Source organism: Choloepus didactylus, chromosome 23 (genome assembly GCF_015220235.1).
Source record: "Choloepus didactylus isolate mChoDid1 chromosome 23, mChoDid1.pri, whole genome shotgun sequence".
Classification (NCBI taxonomy): Eukaryota; Metazoa; Chordata; class Mammalia; order Pilosa; family Megalonychidae; genus Choloepus; species Choloepus didactylus.
Genome location: NC_051329.1, coordinates 23,020,906 through 23,042,677, shown reverse-complemented (window position 1 = coordinate 23,042,677; position 21,772 = coordinate 23,020,906). Strand labels below are relative to the sequence as shown.

The 21,772-nt window shown below is 38.5% G+C and overlaps 1 protein-coding gene and 1 pseudogene across 1 annotated transcript in view; one reads left to right on the top strand and one right to left on the bottom strand.

Annotated features, from left to right (window-relative positions):
• Window positions 1-21,772, bottom strand: part of GRK3 (G protein-coupled receptor kinase 3) — a 165,227-nt gene that overhangs the window by 28,268 nt on the left and 115,187 nt on the right. The window contains exons 9-13 of the mRNA XM_037816792.1: window positions 21,616-21,715; window positions 15,034-15,112; window positions 13,135-13,265; window positions 10,901-10,995; window positions 6,580-6,687 (exon numbers count right to left, since the gene is read on the bottom strand). Coding sequence (XP_037672720.1) covers window positions 6,580-6,687; window positions 10,901-10,995; window positions 13,135-13,265; window positions 15,034-15,112; window positions 21,616-21,715 — 513 coding nt within the window. The remainder of the gene's footprint in view (window positions 1-6,579; window positions 6,688-10,900; window positions 10,996-13,134; window positions 13,266-15,033; window positions 15,113-21,615; window positions 21,716-21,772) is intronic.
• On the top strand, window positions 1,314-3,512 carry LOC119519102 (annotated as a pseudogene).

The window sequence follows — 21,772 nt, the reverse complement described above, 5'->3', positions numbered from 1 at the left end:
CATGGACTTCAAGGGCTCCCACAGCCTCAAAATTATCTTCCATCACACCTCCCCTCTTGATAATCAGCTGACCATTGCTCACAGGTCACTGACAGAGAAAAACAACCTGCTCCCGATTGTCCCCTCTGTACAGAAGACATTCTTCCCCCGCCCCAAATCTCTGTACTGTAATCCTACCCATTGCTCTTTCAAAGTCTACCTCGCCCAAATCCTGTGTGAATCCTGCCCTGCTCCTCCAGATCGGGACTGGTCCTCTCATTTCCAGGATCCCACATCACAGGGCTATTGAATACGTCAGTGCGGCCCACCTGTTCCTGGCCCTGTCTGAGTGCACTTGTCTCCTCCCCTCCTGGACTGCAAGGCCCTTAAGGTCTCTGCCTCTCCCTGTTTTTCTTACCACAGCATCAAGCACAGTCTCTCACATATTGTAGATACTCAATAAATGCTTACCAAACTTAATTTAAATCACTTAAGACAAAAAATATTTCCCTGCTTTTTTGGGTTTTAGCACTATATCTTTTTCCTGTGGATAACTTCGGAACAAGTAATAGGAATGGCATAACATCACAAATCTTAGTGGGGAAGAGTCAGCTAATCCAATCTATCCTCTGCTGGAAGAATTCTTTCAATTCCAGGCTCCATAAATGGTCCTCCAGACAGTGGCAGGAAACTTGTTCTTTGTGAGGCAGAACACTCCTTCACTGGGTAATCAAAGGCTTGAGTGGACATTCTTGTATCAAAAAAATATTTTTCCCCTCAAGATGCCTCTCTTCTGGAGCTATACAGCATAAATCTAATCCCTCCAATAAGATGGGCCTTCCAATGGCTGAAGCCAATCGTATGGCTCCCCTTTCCATATAGGCCATAAATCCAGATCTTTCACCTTTCTGTTCTTAGCTTATCCATTCCATCCCATCCTCATGATCATTCACTGGATGTCTTTCTGTCATTCAAACTCCACTCAACAGGAGCCATACTGAACTCAAGCCTGTTCAAGGACATCACAGAGGAATTAACACCTTCCAATTAAGTACTCCAAACATGAATTATAGCCAATTGAGACAGATTTCACTTTATTAGCCGCAAATCACACTGTTGAATTACACAGAGCTAATATTAAACATTACTTGATTTATTATCTAAGAGGAACACAATGGCCTGGTTGGCATATGCAAAATGAACCACTTTGCTGTGGAAGCAAAATTACTTTTCTCTTCTCTTTTTGAAAGATCTTTCCTTTTGATGACAGTTTTCTTCTTTATTTACACAAGATCAACAATCCAAAAGACAAAGGCAATAGTGAGGGTTGCAAAATGACAGAGAAATTTGAAAGTCTCCTGAACATTCATGGTTTTGTTCTGGGCTCTCGGTATACGGACTTAAAGCCACTGGGTTGTGGAGGCAAGGGCTTGGTTTCTTCTATTGTCGGCAATGACTATGACAAGAGAGTAGCCATCAAGAAAATTGTCCTTACTGATCTCCAGAGTGTGGTGATCCAGGCACTACATGACGTGAAAATTATCAGAAGACTTGACCATGGTAACATTGTGCAAGCATCTGAAATGCTTGGTCCCAGTTAAAGCCACTTAACAGACGATGTGGGCTCTCTTACTGAACTGAACAGTGTTTACATTGTTCAGGAGGACATGCAGACAGACTCAGCTAATGTGCTGGAGCAGGGCGCCTTACTGGAGGAGCATGCCAGACTTTTCATGTATCATCTGCTACGTGGGAGCAGGTACATTCACTCTGCAAACACGCTGCACAGAGATCTCCAACCAGCTAATCATCTTTTCATTGATACTGAAGAATTAGTGCTGAAGATGGGTGATCATAACCCAATTATTTCCAAAAGGGTCACCTTGCTGAAGAATTGGTTACTAAATGGCACAGGTCTCCTCGTCTTCTACTTTCTTCTAATAATTATACTAAAGCCATTGACATGTGGGCTGCAGGCCACATCTTTGCTGAAATGCTGACTGGTAAAACCCTCTATGCAGGTGCACATGAACTTGAACAGAGGCAACTGATTTTAGAATCTATTCCTGTTGTACATGAGGCAGATTGTCAGGCGTTCTCAGCATGATTCCAGTTTACATTGGAAATGACATGACTGAGCCACACAAACTTTTATCTCAGCTGTCCAGGAATTAGCTGAGAAGCACTGGATTTCTTGGAACAGATTCTGACATTTAGCCCCATGGACCAGTTCACAGCAGAAAAAGCACTCTCCCATCCTTACTTGAGCATATATTATTTTCCAACAGATGAACCAATTTCAAGTCATCATTTTCATATTGAAGATGAAGCTGAGGACATTTTGCTTATGGATGAAACTCACAGTCACTTTACAACTGGGAAAGGTACTGTGATTGTCAGTTTTCAGAGCATGATTTGGCTTATACATAACAATTTTGATACTGAGGCAGTTCAGCTTGACCCAAGAGCTCTGCTGATTCCTTTGATGAAGAATAAGTACAAGTTGATCCTTGAAAACATTTGGATGGAGATCACGAAACTATCTGGAGGATCCTGCTTTTGGTACCAATTACTCTACTGAGCCCTGCTGGGGTATCAAGTGCATTATGAAAACAAATATTGTGATATGGAGTGTAGCCAGACTTGTAACTACCAAATGAGGTCATCATCATGTTTAGATAACTTAATTTGGAGAAAGAGTGAAGTTAATCATTATTATGAATCCACACTTATTACAGATCTTTCCAATTGGAAAGAACAAAGCAAAGAAAACTCTGATAAGAAAGGCAAATCAAATGTGAAAGGAATGGATTGGTTAGAGCCCAGAGAGTTCTAGAAGAAGCATCAGAGCAATGGCGGGAAAAGAAAGGGAACAGCATCGGGGATTTGACTTTGATTCCTCTATATAGGAACTATTCAACTTAGTTCACAACATGAGCTACTGATGTTGTTGATCCATTGAATAGCTCAGTGTCTCAACTAGAAATGAAAAGCTTGATATCAAAGTCTGTAAGCCGAGAAAAAGAGGAAAAAGGAACGGCAAGTTTGGCTCAATTAGAAGTTTTGTAGCAGTCTTCTTGGGATAGCCAGTTTGTGAGCGAGTGGAGGAGGAGGGGGACTGTTTCGTCTTAAGTCAGTTTTGTCGTGCGGTTAGGAAGGATGAACAAACTGAGAAGGAAAATACTTATATCAGTTACCTGCACAGGTTTTTTAGCAGGAAAGATGATGCCGAAATGCTAGAAACTGAGCCAGTTAAAGGAAGGGGAGCTTGGGAAAGGAGGAGGACTTTCTGAACAACAATGGGGAGTTCTTTTTTTAACAAGCAGCTTGAACCCAGAGGCATCCCACAGTTTCCCAGTCCAGCTGGGTCTCCACTTAAGTCACTACAGGCCACAGTAAAACCTGCTAAGAAAGCTTCCTCTCAAATTCCTCATAAAACATATGGCAGCATTCTGAAACTTCTGAACAAAAACACTCAGCAGACATTTCTCTTCGTATTCTTCATGAAATGTGTTTTGTCTTTTTATCACTAGTTTTTAAGTCATTTTTTTACTTGAATCAGATGGTGTCATTTTAATAAGAATTTCATTAGTTCCTGGTTTTTAAAATCCAGACTCAATCTCTCAAAGAACAACGATCTGTTTTATAGGACACAAAAATCTTGCCTTGAAATTTACACAGTGAGACTGCACATAATTGCATGGAAATATCTGTTTTTTTCCTAAAACATTTTTCATGAGTATTTTCAAGTTTTTCATACTGTACAAATTTCTTAAAACACAGGATACCAGCAGCAACTGAAAGATGAATGACAAATTTGGCACGTATGTGTTATCGATGTCATGGTAAAAAAAGTAGGTGGCAAAACATATACCACCCATAGGGCCTCCCAATGTGCATTTCTATCTTGCCAGAGTTTATTATAGTAAACTATTCTTAATAAGATTCATTCACGGTTTACAAATGTTCTGGTATGCATTCTCTATAGTGAAATGTTAATACATCACATCTTATGTATTTTAACAAATCAGTTTATTTTCTGTACTTAACTGTAGAAAAGTTAACCTAGGTTTTGAAACTTATTTGCAAATACACTTTCTCCATTTTGCACTATGGTTTGTTGCTTACCTAGCTGAATATATAATGTCAGCTTATTGCAAGGCTGTCCACATACTTAACTTACTTAAGTGTTCAATTTATGTAAAGTACCCACTGTATACAGGAATTTTTATTTTGGAGGTGCTTGATCTATGCACAAAAAAAAATTAGGAATTACTTTTTAGAAGTCTTGATTGTATTTATTTTTTGAAAAACCTGTAATGTTAGATCTGTGTGCATGGAAGTAATTAAGGTACATCATTACTGTAGTTTAAAAGTTGTACATGATAAGACATATTTTCTTTTTACTATATGTTTTTACTGAATGATCTAGTCCTTGTTCCAAGGAAAGCATGAAAAAAATCAGGTTAAATGTAGCATGTGACATCACAGCCTTAGAAATTTGTTTCATCTATTTTATTTTACTGGATACTGTCTGTATCTTTGGTTATCCTGTATAAAGAAAAAGGACAAATAAAATATGGCCAGCAAAATAAATAAATAAATAAAACAAAACCCCAGATTTTTTAAAAGTAAAGAAGTAATATGCCAGATTCTCCCCAGTGTATGATCAAAAATAGTAAAATTTAAAAATTAAACGAAATAGGCAAACAAAGCCCCAAATGCCAGCTCTGCAGGCTTCCTTGTTGCACTTTGAGTGATTTTTGCATCATGACTTAATGCATTCAACAGTTTAACCACTGCACAGAGCTTTTTCTCATCTCAAAATCCTATAGATATGAATTCTCTGTCTTTAATTATACGCTGAATCAAGACTCGTGGCGTACCTGTTCAGCCACCCGCTCTGCACACAGTGTGCCCATGGTGAATAAAAACGTCTTAAATGAGGAAATGGTTTCCTCTGGTTGGCTTTGCATAAACTCTCTAATTAGGTCAGTTAGTCTGATAACATGAATCAAGGCCTCACAGGCTCCAGAAATCCAATAATTCGATTAAGGAAAACAGGACCTGACATTTTAGGCAATAATATAATTGCAGTTCCTGAGTGAATACACTGAGCAGAGGACAACTGGATTATCAGAGTCCTGAGGAAGTAGCATGGGTGCTCAGAAAGTAGTTTGGGGGAAAGTATGGAATGTGCTACATAGAATAAGATGTAGTGGTGCTCAATTAGGCTAAATTAACAGGGACTGTGTTCACAGGAGAAATACTGAAGGGAAAAAATCTTGACTGGGAAATTTCAATGCAAAGTGCTTTTTGTATCTTGGTGAGTGAAGAATATCCAAAAACATACTTAAAAAACTTAAGATTCTCGGGAAGATTTAGACTGTATATATGTTTCCACAATTGAAAAAAAAAAAAAAAAAAGACAGTCTAAATAGATGACAGTTGAATGCCAAGGATGATCCTGGATGGGATCTGAGGATGGAGGACAGGAGGCTCAAAGGGACACAGTTGGGACATAAGGAAAAAAAAAAAAAATGGAAATATAGAATGTAAGCTTTGTATCAATGTTGAATTTCTTGAACTTCTTAGCTGCACTTAACAGGATTGCATAACATAATGTTCTTGTTCATGGGAATTGTATATGTGAATTATAGTGTTTGTTCAAGGATGCGTGCAGCTAGCTCTCATATGTTCAGAAGACAGAGCAATAGATGATGGATGATAGACAGGGAGGGAAGGAGGGAAAGAGAAATGGCGGTGTGACAGCATGTTAAAGTTGATGGATCGGGGTATCGGGGGAGAGGGGTCAGGGTATGCTGTGTATGGGGTTTGTATTGTTTTTGCAACTGTTCCTGTAATTTTGAATTTATTTCAAAATAAAATAAAAAAACAAACAAAACTTAAGATTCCCATTAAAAAACTTTCTTAAATCAATGGAAAGATTAACATAATTGTTATGTGTTCAATATCAGAACATTTTGAAAGCACTTTGGGTTCACAATCTCTTCCACTAAATTTCATCATCATCTATTATACTTGACCCATAAAAACATAAGGTTTTTTTAATACTAGCTTTAAAAAACACACACAAATGAATTTTGGCATATTTACAAATAAATGCAAACCTTTAAAATGTCTTTACTTTGGGTCATCAACTTTTTTTTTTTTTTTTTTGGTAACCCTCAACATGCTTTACATTCACAGGACAATCACGAGTAAATTAATTTCTAGGAAATAATATTATCCTACCCTCAAGAATGCTCTACATTTCAAAACAACACTTACTACCAGAAAATGGCTTATCAATGGAAATATTTCAAAGCAGTCTTACTGTAGGTTTAAAAGTGTTATAATACTCACATAGTATGGAACAAAAACAGTTAGCTCTAAGTTTTTACCTATAAGCTTTTGGAAAAGAAACTCATTTTTTTAAGACAGAAAGAGTCAAACCTATCTTCTAGATGAGTATGTGCCTTAAAGATCACTGTGTGCTTTAAAATACAATAATATCAGTCTCTGGTCACTTGTAAATACTCTGGATTTTGATCCCAATACATGCTGTGATGACAGCACTAGAAGGATATATTCACTCACCCTCTCAGGAGTTTGAAAAGCATGCATCCCAGGGAGAACCAGTCGGCACTGCTGTCATACGCTGTCCCCTTCTGCAGCACCTCAGGCGCCATGTACCCATGGGTGCCCCTAGGGAGAGGAAAGCACACACGTGGTTGGCAGAGCATGCCTACCCAGCCAGACATTAACAGCTCACCAAGAGGCTCAGGTGCCATTCATTAAGTGACAGCAACTGTATACGAGGAGGGGACAATCATGCTTTAACGCAAACAAGAATCACTGAACATCCAATGAGAAAACAATCTTTTCTGCCTTAATTAGTGTATGAGTTAATATAAATGAATTATCATATAAGATAAATATGAAAAATGCCAGCTCCACAGTCTATGCGGTGAAATCTGAATCTCAGGCCTTCTCTACTATTTCTATGAAGAACAAAAGATCTCCTGCCCTTTTGAGGGTCCTTGTGCAGACACATGTGGTGGGGCTGGGGGAGCAGGGGAAAGGGAAGAAGGAAAAGAAGACAGAGGACTACGTCGAGTGAGAAGGATCTTGAAGGCCTGGGGACATCCACTCCCTGTGGGGGGTGCCAGCTTCCCGTGCTGGGGACCCGAGATCACATGTGCTAATGTTGGGGGGCTACTTCCTTTAGTCACAGTCGGGGAACAGACCCCAGGGCCTGGGAAAGAAGTGGGAACACAAGCCAACAAGTATATGTGATGGAGAAATCACATGTAATGTTTCAAAAGCTGCTGACAGATTAAAGGACTCAGCTAAGCAATGGGAAGAGGATTTTCAGGAAGTTGAGAAAGTCACTTGGGAGGACAACAATTTATGCATCATTTGCACTATCTGCAAGTCTAAATCCCTTCCCATTCTATAATTCTCCATCCTCCTTGAAGAGCTAAGCATGCAGTGTTCCATCTTAAAGTGTAAAGGGTAGTTGTAGGGAACTTTCAGAAACTCAGTCTGAAAAGGCCTCTGCAAACAGCCTTATCTGTAGGCCCTTAACCCCTTCATCAGTTTCTTCACCAATAAAATGATTGATTAAAATAACACCTATCTCGCAGGGCTGCTGTGAGATGACACATATGTAATGGGCCTGGAATAGTGCTGCAGAGGAAGAACTCAGCACATGTAGGATCTTAATCTCAATTCTTATTTTATCATAAATCATCTTCAATTTACTTATGTGCAATAACAGTGAAAAATGATTCTAGATCATTAAAAAAAGTTATATTGGTCCAGTGCCCTCTGTTCAATGGGTATATTTGGAAAGAGTTTTGTCAGTGAGAATGGATACTTGTCGACAGAGGCAGATCCAGCACTCTGAAAAGCTTCCCAGTTAGAGTTCAGCATTTTGCGGGGTCAGGCCATTGGACCACACTGCAAAAGCTGAGTTTTATGAGGCAGGTCCAAATAATTTTCTGGGCAGGCTTTCAGTACTGCCTGGAGAGACCTCTATGGTGACCTTCACTGCGGCTCTCTCAAAACCTATGATTTTCTAATTCTCAGGCTCAAAATTAAATTCTGGAATGGAAAACAAGTCTACAAGGACAAACAGAACAAGCATCTGTGGATCAGTTCTCCTCTGAGCTTACACCACATACAGTTAAAGCAAGGACACCAACTGCCTGCCTTGGTGGTTTTCCGACTGTGTCTACACGGCAGCTACCAGTGCTTCCTGAAACATTCTCCTGCACATTCACACCACTATTAATTTCCGAAAGAACACTTGAACATTTTAAGACGCTGTGCCATGAGACATACAGTTTTGTATTCTCAGATAAAATAAATGAGTTTTCAAATTAGTCACTGACAATCTGCTCAACCCCCCACATTTTCCTTTAATTTTTCATGTCTACTCCAATAATTTCTGATTACAATAATTTGTGATTCCGTCACTAAATGGATTAAGTCTAGGCCTCACATCAGGTCCTCGATTATGAGACTGCCATGGGCTTTGTAGGAGGGATAGGCCAGCACTAGATAAAGTCCAGGGATCACATCTACAGCTTTGAGAAGAACTTAGAAATCAGGTTCAGCGTGAAATTCCAGCCAAAAATGTTTAATCTCGTTCTAAGTAGATCATTTCAAAGCTTCAGAGGATTCACCTGGACAGTGTAAAGAGCACAGGCCTTGGGATTGGACAGGAATGAATCTGAATTCTATCTACACAAGGGCTAAGCTATGTGACCTTGTTCAAGTCACTCAATTTCTCTGAACCTCTTTGTCCATAAGATCAAAAGTAGATAATAATACCCATAATTTATCGGGTGGTTTCTGTAATGTTAAGACATATTAAAAGCCTCTAGCTATGCATGCCTAGGACAGCTGATATTTCACCAATAAAACCACCAAGGCTGCTGCCACTGGACCCGCCATGGACACGCATTCACTGGGTGGACAGTCCCCAGGGGGGCAGGATTGTGCCACCCCCAGCACTTGGCACACAGCAAAAAGTTGATAATAATTTGTTGAAAGAATTAGTTAATTTAACCCTCACAAATATCACATGAGGTAATATCATTATTACCTCCCCTTTATAGCAGAGAAAAATGAGGCTGATACAACATGGGAAAGGGATTCAAACTCAGCTCTGTTGACTTCAATTCCTTTATCTTAGTTACAAAATGCCTTCTTTATTTTAAAATATAGTATTTCACTGTCTATTTCTTTTTCAAGTGGTGTCTTTCATTTACCATCATTTAAACATGGACTCCAACCTTCTCCATCCCACCCCTTTCAAGATGCTATTCAAATACTATGCTTTCCAGAGCAGGCAATGAGCAGCCCATCTTTCAGAGTTGATGTGAATTACAGTAAGAAGTAGGCTATGCCCTGTAAGTAAATAAATAACCCTATATCTGAAAGTTAATTCCTTTGGAAGATTAACTTCTACGAACTCTTGGATTCATACTTAGTTATGACTCTACTAAATTGAAGAAATTAGCATACCAAGTAGCTGTGGCATTAAAAATTCAAATGACTCTCTTAAAAGCGTCTGATGAACTCCCTGGGAGAAGCTTATACAACCACAGGCTCTGGCCTAATAATTGTAAAGTGGTAGCAAAATGCTAATGCTTTTATCAACATATCCCAGATTCTGTAGGAAAAAAGAGAAGCATGTTTACAGAAATGGTGCTATTCACTATTAACCTTTGATCAGAGCTTAAAAAGGCAGTTCCAATTTAACGCAGTCCCTCATAAAGTATTGCAATTCAGAACCACTTTCCTTCTAGTTACACAAAAAGAAGGGTCTGTAGTTAATTTTCTGCAGGAATGCATGAAACGAGACTCCAGAGAGTTTCTTCAATACCATGCAACACTGTGATGAATGTTAGCTCAAGATGTGTACAATGAAAATGCAATTTTAAAAGATTCAGTGCTCAGAATGACACATTTAGAAAGAAAAAAATAAAGCAAAAGTCATCTGCTTTCTCACAAAGTGCACACCATATCCATACTGCCTGCCTAGATAAACCGACATCAAAGAAACAAATTTAAAACCGGAACATATTCCACTCAGTTTCTGCAGAGCTCTGGGGGAGCTAACATTCCTGCTGTCATTTTAACAACCCCAGGTTTTGGAGAATTCCTCAGGCCAGGGTCAAGATGCACCTTTGGAAGCAGCTTGGTGTCCACTGAGGTGTCAGGCACTGGCTAAATACTGTGGCCTCCATTAACTCCACATGGCAATTGAGAGAGTTGATGTAATACCCAAATCTATACTATGACCTGAGTTAAAAGCTTGACTTGCAAGTAGATGATTTGTTTCTTTAATAAAAATAAATAAGATTCCTAAGTTCTCATCAGAAAAAAAGGAGCCTTTTGAGAAAGAAGGAAAAATATATGCAGTGTGAAATCTGATATGAGAGATCTTCCTTGGAGAGCTCTGCGCAGTTGCTTCTGCATTGTACTTGGCACACTGGCCCTTTCATTGATCCTGGTAACAACTCTGACGGCTTTATTAGCATCCCTACTTTACACAGGAAGAGACTGAGGGTCAAATAGGTTGACTGGATGACGTAGGGTCCCAGAGCCAGCATGGACACAGGTCTGCTGAGTCCCCTACTACTTCCGACGGACCACTCTGCCCCTGAGTAGGGTCAGTTACAATGTGGGGCCATTTATGTCCCCCACTCCCCAGACAGAGTGATATGAAGCTCGCCATTCTCGTCTTCTCTCCCACAACCTGTGATGCTGGAGCTTCCCCTAATCTAGCCTTACCATATTTGGAAAATCACGGCAGCAAGAGAAAATATAGGGAGCAAATAGCCTGACCAAATAAACGATTTGCATTAGAGTTATGATACTGAACAGAGGGGACATGCTTACTTACACACTCGCATGTGGCTTCTTTTTGGAAAAATCACAGGCAAGACCGAGATCTGATATCCTCACGTGTCCGTGTTCATCCAAGAGGATATTTGCAGGCTAAATAAACACAGGAAAGATGGTCTATTCAAGAGTCCCAAAATATCACAGGGCCTCTGAGAACTTCTAAAACTAGAGATACTTGATATTCTACTCATTATTTTATCATAGTTTGATCCTAAACACCAATTATAACTAAGTCTCATCATAACAAACTCAGACGTGATGCTGACAATAATATTTTGAATGTTAACTTCAGAATGAAAGTGGTAATGGCAGGGGCGAATGACTCTACTCATTAGAAAATGAAGCCCAGGCAAGGAAACACTGGAGGGTTAAGACTGCAGTTCATTGCGGGTAAAGCATTTCCTTTTCACTGGACCGAGAACTGTAACACGGCCAGGACGGGGTGGCTCTCAACAATGGGCAGCGAGTCACTGGCCCCTGGGCTTATGTGGACCACAAGGACACCTGCGAATGAGGCCACGGAAGGACAGAACAGAGAGGAATCTTGTAAGAATGCACAAATACCTGACCTAAGAAATCAAAATAGTCCACGGTGCCATACTAATCCTGAGAAATGTCATTACTGTTCATTAGTATATAATCAACACAGGGTCCTACCAAATGACCAAATATGATTTGACCACAACTCTGATGAAATGTATCCATTAAGATTAGATTTGGTCAGCATAATCATGGAAAACAAAGCTCCTCTCCCCAATATACATTGAATTACAGTCATCTGAATAATATTTTTCTGCTGGAGATCAACTGTTTTGCTTGAAATAAAAATGGCATGTGATTATAAAATTGAAGCATAAATAATCATGACTGACTAGAATTAAATTTGAATAGAAATTAAATAATGCCAGTGTTTACTAAATAGTTTAGAAAACAAAAACACATCATAAAGATAATTAGAAAGTGGTTATAAATTTAAATTAAAATGTATTTTAAAAGCACTCCATGGGCCTTCAGCATGCAGTATATTCTTCTGAAAAACTTGTGGAAAGAAATAAAATGCCACATGCCAACCAATGTCTAATTATTTCTAACTCAGTAAAAAAGCATTTTTTCTTTCTGAAGTTCACATGAAAAATAAGGGAATACTTTACACTTGCAGAAAACTTTAAAGGTTACAAAGTAGTTCATGATTGAAAAGACACTCTGTAATATGCTCAAAAATAAAATAGAACGTTATAGATTCTTAGAAAGTAACCTTGGAAAGCTAACCAAAAACATCTTAGCTTCCTAGAGAAAGGAACACAAACTGAACATTTCAGTTGGCCATTGTGGAATCATTCAAGGAGCAACTTGAAATAGCAGGCAAGCATATCCTTCTGAAATCTCCTCACCCTAGTGGGAAATTGTCACCCCTATCCTTTTTCTTCTTATTATTACTTATATATTTACATATTTGCATAACATTTCTACAGTTTTTCAGGGTCACTTTTATCTCTCTCCTGTCTTCAGACTGTTGCTGAGTTAACACAGAATTCAGGATCAAACACCATGGTCTAAATAACAAAAACTCAGAAGAGACCCATTTAATTATTTCCAAGTCCGGTGAGCTTTTAAAAAGAACAAGAACAAAAACTGAAGCATAGCAGTCTGGGGCTATATGATTTTTAAGAAAATCTTAAAACAATGTGAAGCACTGAGTATGGCTGTTGGGGGGAATTTTGCAGGCTGATAGGCAACTCCACCCCCTAAAGGATTAGCCTTGCCTCAGATGAGTTATGACTCAGCCATTCTGTGTCACAGTTCAGCAGCTCACAAGCTCCGTAAAATACATGCTCTCTTCCTGTTTATCTTTGCACATCCCCAATTTTAACACAAAGAGCCACGGCCAGATCAGTTGCTTGGTGAACATTAACTGAATTACAACTAATGGTAAAACAGGCAACACCAAAAAAATTCCTACCCTCTCTTTTCACTAATCAATTAGGAATTTGGATTGAGCCTATGAGCTGCACCAGGCACTGTACTGGGCACTGTGGTTCCCATGATGACGAGGGCGGACATGGTATAGAGAGACGTCTAGAAGAGACAATGAGTCCTCCACCTGGACTGAGGTGAGGGCTAGTAGGAAAATGACAGGACACTGTGAAAGAGAAGGACACATGCAGAGGGCCATTACCTCAATGCCTACCACACGGACCTAGGAAACAGAATGTATTTGTGAACTCTCCTTACCTTCAAATCTCGGTAAACAACAAACCGATTGTGCATGTGCTCCAGCCCCAGAATGATTTCAGCAGCATAAAACCGCATCTCCTTCTCAGAAAACACCCCGTGCTGTGAAAGGTGGTAGTGCAAATCACCTCCTGAAATCGAGATTCAGAATTTAATTCAAAGTGCATTAGTTTAAAGGAAACAAAACTCACTGTCATCCGTATAGCTACAACACACTAGAAAAGTGTAAACGATACCTCTGTTTTGTCTATCTTTGATTTCTGCAATTTGTAAAAACATTACAAATTATAGGGAAAACTTAAGATAAATGTGAAATGCTGCTATAGCTGGGACAATATAACAAAACAAATCCATCCTTCTGAGGTCAGTAACACAGCTCCCAATTACACTATCAGTGGTGAATTAGTTAATCTTCTTGGATTACCGAACTCATGCCTAATAACTGAATCAACCTATGTAGTAATCCAACAGAGGGCTTAGCAACTGGCTCTTTGGATAGACAAAATTAAAAACCTATCATACGGTTAATGATTGTTAAAGCAAATACAGTAACATTTTAACTGGCAAAATCCAGGTGGTAGGTATTTGGGTGTTCCCAGGAAAATTTTTCCAACTTGGCTAATATGGTTGAAATTTTTCATAATGAAACATTGGAAAGTGAAAATAATCATATTGCCTCAAATTAGGGAGACAGAGAATGCCACCAACAGGGTAAGGGAATGCTTTTATAAACTATGTCACAAAAGCCTCTATTGATTTACAAATGCTAATGTGCCCCCAACTTTATTGCCCTTGCTGTTACAAGTGTGTGTCACACACACACATACACACACTCACACACATAGAAATGACATACATCCACATGCATGTTGTTCTGGCAAATGGTTAACCTGATAATCACCTTTAAAAAGGGGAGGTAAAAAACAGTTATCACCAAAGAGAGGATAAAAAAGATTTTTCCCCTCTCTCTTTTTTCTGAGGTATAACTCACAAAAAGCAAAGTGCACAAGTCTTAAACATACAGTTCAGTGAGTGTTTACATAACTGTAGATCAAAATGTAAAAGATTTCCAGCATCCCAGAAGGCTCCCCCATGCCCGTCCCATCAGTACCTCACCCCTCGACAAATGTTAACTCTACTCGGAGTTCTCTCAACAACGATTAGTTTTACCTTCTTTGACAGTCACATAAATAAGATCATATAGTAGATATGCTACTGTGTCTGGCTTCTTTCACTCATCAATTATGTCTGTGAAATTCCTTCATGTTGCTGGACAGATCAGGTTTTACATCAAACACTCAAAAAACAAAACTTCAAATGAACTGGGTATTTAATTTGTTGAACTGCCTGCTTTTTAATTTGAGCTCTTGTGACAAAAGTACTTTAAAAACAGATTCCATGCCACTTTATGGTACTAGAAAAAACTACTTTTCTAGCTCCAAATCTTCTGGAATTCTCCAGCTCATCTTTTGTAGTTTCTGCAGATTTACAAGGTACTGAAAATTGGGATATAATCTATACTGATTCAAAGTCAGTCCTTCAAAGCTGGTTTCTAAAATACATTTCTATCTTTGGCTTATATTCTTATGAGGTATTTCATTATTAAATGTTGAGAGCCAGGAAACAAGCTAATTAAAGATCTAGGTCAGCTGCATTCCAGAAAATCAAGTATCACTATCAGTATTTTATGAAATTCTTTTCTAGAAAATGAAACTTCCTGGGGAGAGAATGGGAAAGGCCAGAGGGAAATCACACTCAAGATTTTAAAATAAAGTTTAACTGAAAATCAAAGGGTAAAAGGTTTACCCAACTTACTGGTTTGCCTAGATTAACACATGCTAAGATTTAACACCATGCCCCAGTCTTTCAATGAATTGAGACTTCCCAAGCTTTGCATACCATTCATCAGATCCAGGATGAAGCAGAGTTTATCTGGAGTATGGAAGGCATAGGTCATACAGACAATAAAAGGGCAATCCTAGGGTAAAAAAAACATATGTTTATTAGAAAAGCAAATGCTCTCCTGAAAAGCACATCTATCACCAAACACTGTACTGTGGAATTTTTTCTATGCCCCTGCCCAGTTCAAGAAGCACAGATACCCACATGTTAATTCAATAATCACAATAAAATGGATTTGGTCTCGTGATAAAATGCATAGAGACATAGTAATAATAACTGGAGTAGATGAACTTTAAGGTCTTTGCTCACTCAGATTCAATCATGACTTTAGCTAATTACTTCCTTTTCAAAAGACTCGGATTCTACAGACAAGTAATATTACTGCCTTGGTTTTCTTTTTATTGGTCTACATTTTCGTTCTGAGTAGTCAAATATCCATTTCAATCTCTGATTCTGAAGTTGGAAGAACCATACCACAGAGGGGAAAGTGTTTTCTGTATTATTCTCTTGAAACATTGAGACTAAAAATGGAATTAAATTAGCTTTGGAAAGTGGAAAAATATGCAATGGTCAGGGATTGAATAACTCAATTGTAAAGAGGTACATTTTCCCCTAATTAATCTATAGATTCCAAGCAATCTTAATTAAAATTAATATAGACAAGCCAAGTCTAAAATTTATATGGAAATGTAAATCACCAAGAAAAGTTAAGATACTCTTAAAGAAAAACAAAGCTGGGAAACTTATAGAGTCAGAGAGCAAGGCTTATTATAAGGCAACAGTTACTGAGACAGTGTGGTATTAGCCCAAGGACAGACAAACAGACCAACAGAACAGAACAGAGAATCCTAATCATTACTTGATTTGTGATAAAGTGACACAGGAAGCGGGGAGAAGCAATGGTCTTTTTAATCGTTGGTGCTGGAGCAATCAGATATCTATAGAATAAAACATGGATGGACCTTGGCCTCTACCTCACACCATACACTAAAGTCAATTCCAGGAAGATGCAGATCTGACTGTGACAGGTAACACAATAAAGCTTCCAGAAAAAAGCAAAAGAGAATATCTTCATGAACTTTAGTTACACAAAGATTTCTTAAACAGGCCACAAAAAGCACTAAAAATAAAGAAAAATATTGATAAACTGGACTAAACTAAAATTAAGAACAGTTCATCAGAAGACACTTTAACAGAGTAAACAGGCAAGCCACAGAATGGGAGAAAATATTTGCAATCGATAAATACACAAAGGACTCATATCTAAAATATATAAAGAACTCTTATAAATTAATAAAAAAGGGCATATATAAAGAACTCTTATAAATCAATAAAGAAAAGGGCAAACAACCCAACAGAAAAATGACACAAAAAAATTTAAACAGGCATGTTACAAAAGTTAAGCAATCAGATGGCCCACAAACCTGTGAACAAATGCTCAACCTCAGCCATCACCAAGGAAATGCAGATTAAAACCACAATGTGCTATGACTAAAATCCAGAATGGCTAAAATTAAGAAGACTGACAATACCAAGCGTTGCAAAGGTAGGGAGTTACTGGAATTTCATATATGGCTGGTGGAAGTGTAAAATGGTCCACTTTAGAAAACTGTTTGGTGGTACCTATTAAAGCTGCATTATTTGCAATTCCACTCTGAGGTATACCCCCCTCCCCAGCAAAACACACACAGACACACACACACACACACACACACACTGAATCGTACTTACACCCATCAAGAGACTTGCATAAGAATGTTCACAACGGCACTACTCAAAACAGCCCAGGCCAGGAAATAGCCCAAAGGTCTGTCAAGAGTAGAATAAACTACGGTGTGTTTATACAATGGAATACTATAGAACAGTGGTCAGCAAACTTTTTCTGTAAAGGGCTAAATAATAAATATTTTATGCCTACGGGCCACATACAGTCTCTGTTGCATATTCTTCTTTTGGCTATTTTCTTTTACAATCCTTTAAAATTATTTTTTTAAAAATTCTTAGTTCATGGGCTATACAGAAAAGGCCACAGGCCAAATTTGGTCCACAGGCCACAGTTTGCTGACCCTGCTACGAGAATGAACTACTTACTGCTTTGAGCAACAACAGAAATTAATCTGACAAGCAAATCTGAGTGAGAGAAATTAGACCAGAAAAAAAGAGTACAGCTATAAAAGTTCAAATACAGGCAAAAAACAAATTACAGTGTTAGAAAGTTGGATCACAGTTACCTTGGGTTAGTGACTGAAAAGGGGCACAAGAAGCTTCTGGAGTCTGGTAACATTCTATACCAATCTGGGTGCTGAATATGCACATGTTCCCTTGTGAAAATCCATCGGTGCTATGCGGCCTATAACTAGATCCATTCAGATTCTCTATTTACAGTCTATACCTGCTATTCAACCAAACCAAATAATCTATATCTGCTTTCCTAATCGAAACAGAGAATTATTAAATGCCAAAGAGAATTATTAAATTTCAGTAGAATAATCTGTAAGCTGAACTTGCATTGTGCAAACCTCTATGCTGAGGACATATAGATAAATTTAAGTTAACACTTTCCTATATACTAAAAATTCATAAATCTGAACTCAACTCCCATAAATCTTCTGGGGGAAATCACTCCAGAATAAATTACAAAACTCATTTTGTGATTGCCTAATTTTCCTTAGAGTTCTCTTGAGATGGTGCTAGTGCTTACTGATTTCAACATTTATTTTGCCTTTCGGCCTTGGAAAGGTGCCATTCTTTCTCTGTGGAAAGCCACGTGACCTTCCGGTGGGCACTGTCCTACTTGGAATTAAGCTTCATCAGCCCTACCCAACAGCCTGTGAAGATGACCATCTCATTCAGCTTCAAAGTTCACACCCCTTCTTAATGGGATTTCCCACATGCTCTTGTTCCTGATCTGAGGAGTGACTCATCTGTCCAGCAGAGAACCTAGTAGACATGAAACTTAGTCAAGCCAGGATCTTTCCCAGCTTGAGTTGTCAACTGCACCTACTTCACCAAGGGTCATGCAGATCCTTCCAAGGGGTATTTCTAAACATGATAGTATATGATCCTTCTGACAGCCCTGAGAAAAATGGCAAAAGATTAAAGTACACTAAGGATATTCTGTTATTAAGGTGGGACATGAATTTTAGATTTAGAATCATAGGCTATCAGAATAGGAAGAGCTCTTTTAAAAAAAATCGCCTGGTCCAAATTCTTTATTTTAAGGTCAAGGAAACAGAATCACACACACACACACACACCCCCCAAAAAAAGGGGAAATGATTTGCCTGAGGTCACAAAGAAATTTGGTAGCCAGCCAAGATGCTAATCTCAAGTCTCCTAACCCTCTGTAGAGTTCTTCTCATTAGACTACACTACTGACAAAGGTAAGATTTCTACAGCAATGTAAAATAAAAGTGCCATTAAAGGGATACAATTTGGGTACACCTACAGAACTCATTAGCCTACAATCCTTCATCTCTCAATGGCACTGAGCAGAAGAGATAATATAATGAGACTCCTGTAGATTCTGGGTCACAAAGAACTGAATAATGACCAATATAAAAAAAACAGCAATTTAATGAATGGTGTTGATAAAATTCCACAGATAATTATGTTTAAGAGGTTCTGCCTTGATTACAAGTCACGGGTAACAAAAAGACTTAGCGGATTTTTAGGGGCAGATCCTTAAGTACAGCTCCTAAGCAAGAACTACACTCTTTGAATTTCCACCAGCACTGGGCAAAACAGCTTGCACTTTGCAGGAACTCACAAACTATGATAAAATGGGACTATGAAATGTTTCCTTAAAAATAATTCTCCTCATTATAGCCAAAACAATCTTTTCAAACTGTAAGGCTTATCATGACAACCCCCAATTTAAACACCTTATTTCTAACTGCTCTAAGATTTTTTTTTTTTAAATCCTCCATATTGACCTAGAACATTCTTTCGGTCTGGCGCACACTCACGCTCGCTCTCTCCCTCTCTCTCTCTCTCTCTCTCTCATATCACTTCAGACCCTGCTATACTGGCCCTTCTTTCAATTTCCTGAAACTTCTTCCCTTCTCTGGACCTAACATGCACAAGCACCACCAGGTTGCCTCTGGCTCAGGAGCACAGGCGACGTACTCCCTCCTCCTGTGCGCCCGTCTTTCACATGACCCAGTTACCCACATATTTCCGAGAGTTCCCTTCTCCCACGCTAGGCAGCCATATAAAAGCAGGCACCAAAGTCAAGCTTTGGGATCCTCAGCATGTAGCAAAGTGCCCGGCACAATCTAGGCACTCAAATATGGTTGAAGGAATGAATGAATAACACTCCCGATGAACACTAAATGACTTATTTAATGAATTTGCTCATTGTCCTTCTCAGCTATGGAATACTTATTCTGGTTCTCAAACATGCATATTTCCCTTTAGGTTACCATCCAAGAATTACAGAATAAAATTGGGAAAAGTATTTCCTACTGTCTACTGGGAAAGGAAGCTAGACTGCTCAATTTGAGATTAAAAAAAAAAAAATTCCACCAAAAAGAAAACTGTTACGAGTAAATGTAGTTCAGTTTCATACTAACATCCTAGGAAATTGTATTGATACAGAGCGATTTAATGTTTATTTCAACAAAGTAATTTTTAAATTCAGAATTACTAAAAACCCATAGAAGTAGCCTTTGATTAGCAAAAACAACCCCAAATAAATTTACTTCAATTCTTCTAGTTAAATTACGTATTTATAAGTTTTAAAATTTATACTTTTGATAGTTGGATAAAAATATAAATAATTCTTTTTAAATTAGTTCAAAGTAGGGACCCAAATTTTAAAAACATATATCCTTAGAGTTAGGCCACTGAGGTACCATATATAACTAGCCCCTCACCTGAATAAAATAAATACAAAAATGCTACATGAGAACTGTACTTACACTTGTCCAACACCCACATTTTTTTCCATAGGTTTTTGTGAGAATAAATACCCAGAGCTTTGAGATAGCCCGTTAAAAATTAATATTTTAAGAACCACTTAAAATCTGCAATAAGCACACATCCGTGTTGAAATTCAAACACTCCCCAAAACAAAGACATTTCCAACAGAAAACAGAAGCCAATGCCAATTTTACTGATTCAAATACAGTACACAGGCTTCTTGGTTGCTATTCCAATCAGTTAAAAACCCGGCCACCCACACGAGATAACTCATATTTGAAATGCTTAACGTGCATATGTTAGAAGGTAGAAGCACATAATTAGAAAGTTATTTTTAGCTACTGTATGGGTTCTCATGTGTTATAGTTTAGCTAAAGTATAATACTCCCTTTTTTGCTTTGACAGCAAATAGCCCTTCTAGAACCACTTAAAACTAATGTTAGCAAAAGATAAGCCATGATACAACAAATGTAAGTGATAAACTGAACTAAAATCACACAACCTATAAAGTGACAATAAGAAAGGAACACTGGCCAGGGAGTCCAGAGACTTTGGGCAAGGAAATTAATCTCTCTGGGTCTCAGGTTCCTCATTTACTGGATGAGATGGATTCTTTAATTCGTTGCTAAAAATCGATTCTTTCACATCCTCGGTCAAGGTGACCTTATTTAGCATCCAGCGATGATATTTAGAGGCCCCACATAGCTCACTGCTATAAACCTTCCTTGCTTCAGTGTTGACCATTAAATTTGCAGGTGATTTACATGGTATGGGCCCAGCACCTCCACTCTCTCTCCTGCCTTTCCTTCCATATAGTGACTCATCGGAAGGCTGTATGACACAGTATGCGCGCGCGCACACACACAGGTTTCTGACACCTGAACAAATAAATAAAAACCAAGGTTTTGAGCCTGGGTAATACCATTAACAGAAGAACGATGTATGGGCAGCTGCTTTGCACATAAAGATGATGCAGGGCAAACGTCGGCTGCTAGATGCTACAGGTGGACACGCAAGTAAAATGTCTACCAAGTGGAAACATAGGGCTCGAAATGGAAATGACCAAAGTCCACGGTAGGTAAAAAGTAGCAAGAGCTGAGAAGATAAAGTCACCTTCAAATGAAACACTGACTACGGACAACCCTGAAGAGAAAATTCAGATTTGACCAGACCAAAGGGTTTCCCCTCTATTTACTCATGAAGCACAGGGCAGCTTTTCTTACTTATTTCTCTCTGGGTCAATCCTTCTCAGTCGCGCAGTGAATTCTCAACGATATTCAAGTGACGATTTTTCTGTTATGATTATTTTCTGCCATCTCTGCTTCCCTATTCCAGTTACGTCGCAAAGTGCCAACAGCAGAGCAAAGGAAGAAGTCAAGGACAAATAAATAGGCACAAGAGGGCGGAGAAGTCGTGGGTGTGCATCACAAAGGCTGTCAGCACTTTTCTAACTTTCAAATTCAAACGGCAGTAATATTTTAAATATTCACTGTTTATATCAACTCTGCGCTGCTGTCTCCTTCTACAGATTCCAAACCCACCTAAGAACTGGCTAGCCTGTAATCAGCTGGAAAAAAAAAATCTATATTTTAAGTACATTATCCCGCTATAGCACAAAAAAAGAAACAAAAGCAAAGTTCAAAATTGAATACTTACTCCTGTACTGACAAGGGACAACATAATTCTTTCATTTAAGGCTAACGTTTCCCCTTGTTTCATCTTGATTCTCTTCTTATCTAAGCATTTCATTGCATACCTAGAAATATAAATATTATTGAAAAATCTACTCTGCAAACATATCTAGACATTTAAA